The sequence below is a fragment of the Abramis brama genome (genome assembly GCF_963993115.1).
Source record: "Abramis brama genome assembly, chromosome: 18".
NCBI classification, from domain to species: domain Eukaryota; kingdom Metazoa; phylum Chordata; class Actinopteri; order Cypriniformes; family Leuciscidae; genus Abramis; species Abramis brama.
Window position 1 is genome coordinate 26,570,267 of NC_139980.1, and position 5,064 is coordinate 26,575,330.

At 37.8% G+C, this 5,064-nt stretch overlaps 1 protein-coding gene across 2 annotated transcripts in view; it reads right to left on the reverse strand.

The window, feature by feature from the left end:
• The window catches only part of angel2 (angel homolog 2), a 10,182-nt gene extending 5,644 nt beyond the window's left edge, over nt 1–4,538 (reverse strand). The window contains exons 1-3 of one of the 2 annotated variants that reach the window (XM_084091241.1): nt 4,159–4,538; nt 471–955; nt 151–377 (exon numbers count right to left, since the gene is read on the reverse strand). In XM_084091241.1, coding sequence (XP_083947367.1) covers nt 151–377; nt 471–955; nt 4,159–4,166 — 720 coding nt within the window. In that variant the 5' untranslated portion in view covers nt 4,167–4,538. Of the gene's footprint in view, nt 1–150; nt 378–470; nt 956–1,544; nt 1,744–4,158 lie in introns of those variants that run through there. The other variant, XM_084091240.1, reaches the window with a different exon arrangement.
• Between the last annotated feature and the right edge of the window lie 526 nt (nt 4,539–5,064).

The window sequence follows — 5,064 nt, forward strand, 5'->3', positions numbered from 1 at the left end:
TTTTAGTAGTGATGTGTGACTGGTAACAATGAATGTACGGTATTAAACAATTTAGTCCAGCAATTTTACCTAAATAAGTTTTACGCGGAAATGAGAAATAATGAAAATATTCGAACAAATGATTCTTTCAAGAAAGGCCCCTTTACTTACATCAGCACTGTGTTGTTCCAGCTCTTTGATGATGTTTGAAAACCTATGGCGCCAATCCAGAACGGGAGGATTACAGTGCCTGTAAAGGTACGTGTTATCACAGAGCAGGTCTTGCGAGAGGATATTGTAGGACATCACAGAAAAATCAAATGGCCGTTTTTGTTTCCCCCCTTTCGCAGATGCAGCATTACAAAGTTGAGAAAGATCCTCCCAGTGTCTCTTCAACACTGTGAAGGAAAAAGATTATGGATTTGGCTTTTTATGCACAACAACATACCAATACATCAATATGAATTAAAATGAGCATCCAAATCATTCACCTGGTGTGGCTTCAGTCCTCTCTGGACTTGAAGGAAATTTCCCAGGAGGCACTGGAATGCTGGTTACATTGCGTAGCCATTCAGGACTTCCTTTTGGACTCCTGCTGCCATTTGGAGGTATACGTTCGGGTGAGCGTTGAGATCTTTCCCCTGCCGGCCTTCCATCCGCACTCTTCCTCCTCTTAGGAGGTGGCTCCCGATCAGAGCGGTCCATCAGAAATGCAGAAAGGTGAAGGCCTCGTCTGGGTTGAGTTTGTGGCAATATTTCAGATCGCCTCCAGGAACTCCAGTTGTACGGATCCGGAGGTCTCGGGGGCCTGTTGGAGAGGTGTCTGACAGTGCTGAAGGAGGAAGAGGGATGCTGCCAGTGAGGTGGTTGTGTCCACCATAAATGACTAGGCTGATACCAGTGTCTCCAGTGGTTGTAAATGGTCTGAGCTGGTGGAAAGCCCACTGTGCTCAGGTACCGACCAAACATGGGATGACTGCAAGAGGAAAGAAAACCTCATTTATTACACCACAGAGCAAACTTTTAGAAATATTTACCATGGTTTTACTATGAAACAATTACACTAACTGAAGTTACTGTGCCTGAAATATTGTAGAATCATTATAAAGACTTTTTACTAAGATTTTTTTTTACTACAGCAGTTATGGTTTGTATTGTAAATGTGTTTATGCTACTATTTTTTCTAATATCATAGTTAGAAACTAAGCATGAAAATCAAGTCACTCATGCTTTTACCGTTGGTTACAATAGTTATATAAAAAAATTCCACAGTTAAACTATGCAATTGCAATCAATATATGAACATAATGAACTGTATGTACAAATAAATAAAAATGGCCTAATTTACGACATGATATACATTTCATACATACATTTATTTATCGAAACGTCCCATGATATATTTAATCATTTCATTACATACTAATTTTTATTTAGTCTATTAAAACCCTCCATAATTATGTTGATATATTAAAATGTTAAAATAGATAATAGTATCATGCCGTTTTGCTTTTGATAACGTTAGTCATCGACAGTCAAAACTCACAATCCATACATGAACTTACTTTGGAGGTATTCCTGGTCTGACATAATTAGAACTAGTGTGTCGAGGCATGTAACGTCCTCTTATCGTAAAACGACTCTTTTTAGCAACATCTGAGCTGAGTGAAACCCGAAAACTATTGTGAAAAGACGTCTACTGTTGTAACATGCTAACACAACAAAACACAGATGATGGCGTTTGAATATGACGTCACCAGCCATGTCCGAATCTCGTGAATGAATCGTTCTTTTGAGTCGGATCTTTTCTATGAATTACCAGCCGAGAACCAGAACCGACAAGTGAATTAACCGACGCTTGAATGGAGTGCACCGATTATTTGAATGACGGCGCGAAAAGTAAGTAACTAAAGCAGTTTGTAGAGCCATCAGGACATATAAATAATAATAGTGCGATTAAAATTATATTTACCAATATTCACTTTGTCAAGTCAAGTCAAGTCAAGTCAAGTTTATTTATATAGCGCTTTTCACAATACAGATTGTATCAAAGCAGCTTCACAGTATTAAATTAAAATAATACATCAATGCTTGTTTCTAGTGGAAAACGTCCACGTTTGGTAATGCTGATCAATAGTATTGTTGATTGATTAATTAAATTAAATATCCCAAATATCCCCAACTGAGCAAGCCAAAGGCAACAGTGGCAAGGAACCGAAAAACTCCATCAGGTGACCTAATGGAGAAAAAAAAAACCTTGGGAGAACCCAGGCTCAGTCGGGGGCCAGTTCTCCTCTGGCGTTTTTATGAACTAGAGGTCGGATTTAACTATACGATTAAAAGTATTATATGAATGCCTGGCTGAAGAGATGCGTCTTTAATCTAGTTTTAAACTGGGAGAGCGAGTCTGAGCAACGAACAGTATCAGGAAGACTATTCCAGAGTTTTGGAGCTAAATGTGAAAATGCTCTCCCTCCTTTGGTGGATCTGGATATCCTAGGTATGACCAAAAGCCTAGAATTTAGTGATCTTAAAGAGCGCAATGGATTATAGGGCGATAGAAGATCCGTTAAATAGACTGGAGCTAAGCCATTTAGGGCTTTATAAGTCAGTAGCAATACCTTGTAATTAATACGGAACTTTATAGGTAACCAATGTAGTGATGATAAAATTGGTGTTATATGATCATATTTTCTTGATCTAGAAAGAACTCTAGCGGCGGCATTTTGGACCAACTGTAGCTTGTTTAATGAGGACGCAGGACAACCGGCCAACAAAGCATTAATCTAGTCTCGAGGTCATGAATGCATGAACTATTTTTTCTGCATCAGAAACTGATAGCATGTTACGTAGCTTAGCAATGTTTCTAAGGTGGAAAAAGGCTGTTCTTGTAACATATGAAATATGATTTTCAAAAGACAGGTTGCAGTCTAGTATAACACCCAGGTCTTTTACTGTAGAGGATAAAGTAACAGGACATCCTACTATGTTAAAGTTGTAGTGTGAGAGGTTTTGTGGGCGGTTTTTTGAACCGATGAACTTTGAACTTTTGAACTTTGTCACGTGGACTTAGACATGCTTATTCTTGCTTGCCTCTCATTTTTTTTAGCTCTGCTTATTTCCAGTTAGTAGTTTATTAGCCAGCTGGCTGATGATGACACCACTTACATACTTAGAAATTGCAATTAATAAAGACCAACAAACAATATGTAGGCTAGATATTATTGACCCAGATAGCAAAAATCATCTGGCCCAGATCTAGCCCAGTCCTTCGTAAGTTCCGCGCAACAGACTTGGGTCGATGTCTTTTGGCACCACGGGCTAACATCGGCACGGATCCGTTTTTACTCATCCGGACCAGGACTGGGCCAGCTCCGGGCCAGATGCGGATTCATTTATGGTGATTTGGCCATTATTTTGTAGACACACACACACACACACACACACAGTAATTTTGGTCAGATTTGCTAATGTGTATACAATCTTATTTTGTAAGTGACTTTTCTTTCTGTTTTAAAGAGGTTTTCTTTGGATTGACTACTCAAAAAAGAGAATAGGGAAATATTACATAAATTAATTTGTGTTTCCTACTAGCCATATATTTTAAGTCCATAAACAAAACTTTACTCTTTTTTTTTCTCTATTCAAAGATGATCTCTAGACAAGTAGCCTATCTCTGCTAATCAGAAAGCAGTGAAAACTATCTCTATATTCATCCTTTTTGTCCTCTTAATGGGTAAATGTATTACATTGTTGTTGTTTATTTTATTTATTTTTTACCCTGGCAACACATCTGTATCTGTGTATCTTTTTGTCTTTTTTTTGTTGTTGTTTGTTTCCATGTTTATCTGTATTGCCTTAATGCTTTGATGTTTTGGAATGTAAAAAAAAAAAAAAAGATCGAAAGAATCGATTCGCGGAAAGGATTCAGACTCGAACTAGTCATGACGGAAAGCATTATGTGACAAAACACAAGAACGGTCGGTCCTCCACAAGCAAATTTGTTAGTTACAGTAAATGTAGACATCTGATTGTTTTTGAGTAGACTGACAATAACCCTGGGCATGGAACTGCCGTTATATCAAGGCTTGATCGTTAGAATAGGCCTATTCATTAAGATTTGCGCCGCAAATTATAAGTTAACGTCCATTGTAGCAGTGGGAATAGCGTTTCACTTACCGGTGCATTTTACAGATAAAACTATGCAGCAGTGTCGATAAACACACCGCGGAACTCTCGATCCATCCAGATATTAAATGATTGTTGTCGGTGTCCCAGTGGAATGCTCAGCTTGTCGTCTCATGTCTCCCTGTCTGTCTTCTCTTGTCTCCCTGTCTGTCTTCTCTGAACGCATGGTTTCGTGCTGTTGTTATGTTACAAAACATCTCGAACGTTTGGCCTTTTCTAAATATTTATTTATTTATTTATGCTTTGCGACTCACAGAGTATATGTTAAATTATAATATGCTATCCTATCAAGACAAAATATTTGTAGGCTACCTATTATTAGCGGGTCCAAAAGAATTCATCTGGGTTCAATAGGTTTATATAAATTGTGTGAATAAATGTTGTAACCACTAGACGTCACTCTTGTATTGTAGATCCCGGGTCAAACTCCATTTACTCTACTAGGCTACTCAATAAACAAATTGCCTTTTCAGAATTGAAATGGTTAACTTTGGTTATTCTTAAGCCAGGGTAAACAGAATCCTCGGTTATCATGTTTCATATTTCACACTGTTCGTACTGTTCTGTCAGGTTAACCCTGCGATTGTTAGCCAAAGATGCATCCTGTTTAATAATTAGTGTAAATGTTGCCATGTATATCTGCTCTAGTGCAAGTTTCCTGAAACATACAGCAAACATAATAGCATGTATTTATTACTCCAATTATAAAGTAAAGTCATCATGAAATCATAATTTTTGGAATATTGAATTATTATAAATGATTTATCCATGGCATGCACATCTTTTTTTTTATTTTATGAATGTGCCCTCGTGATCTTGACCCTCTACAGTTTGCCTACAGATTTGGGAGGGGGACGGACGATGCCATTGTAGTGCTTTTAAATGATCTGTATACAC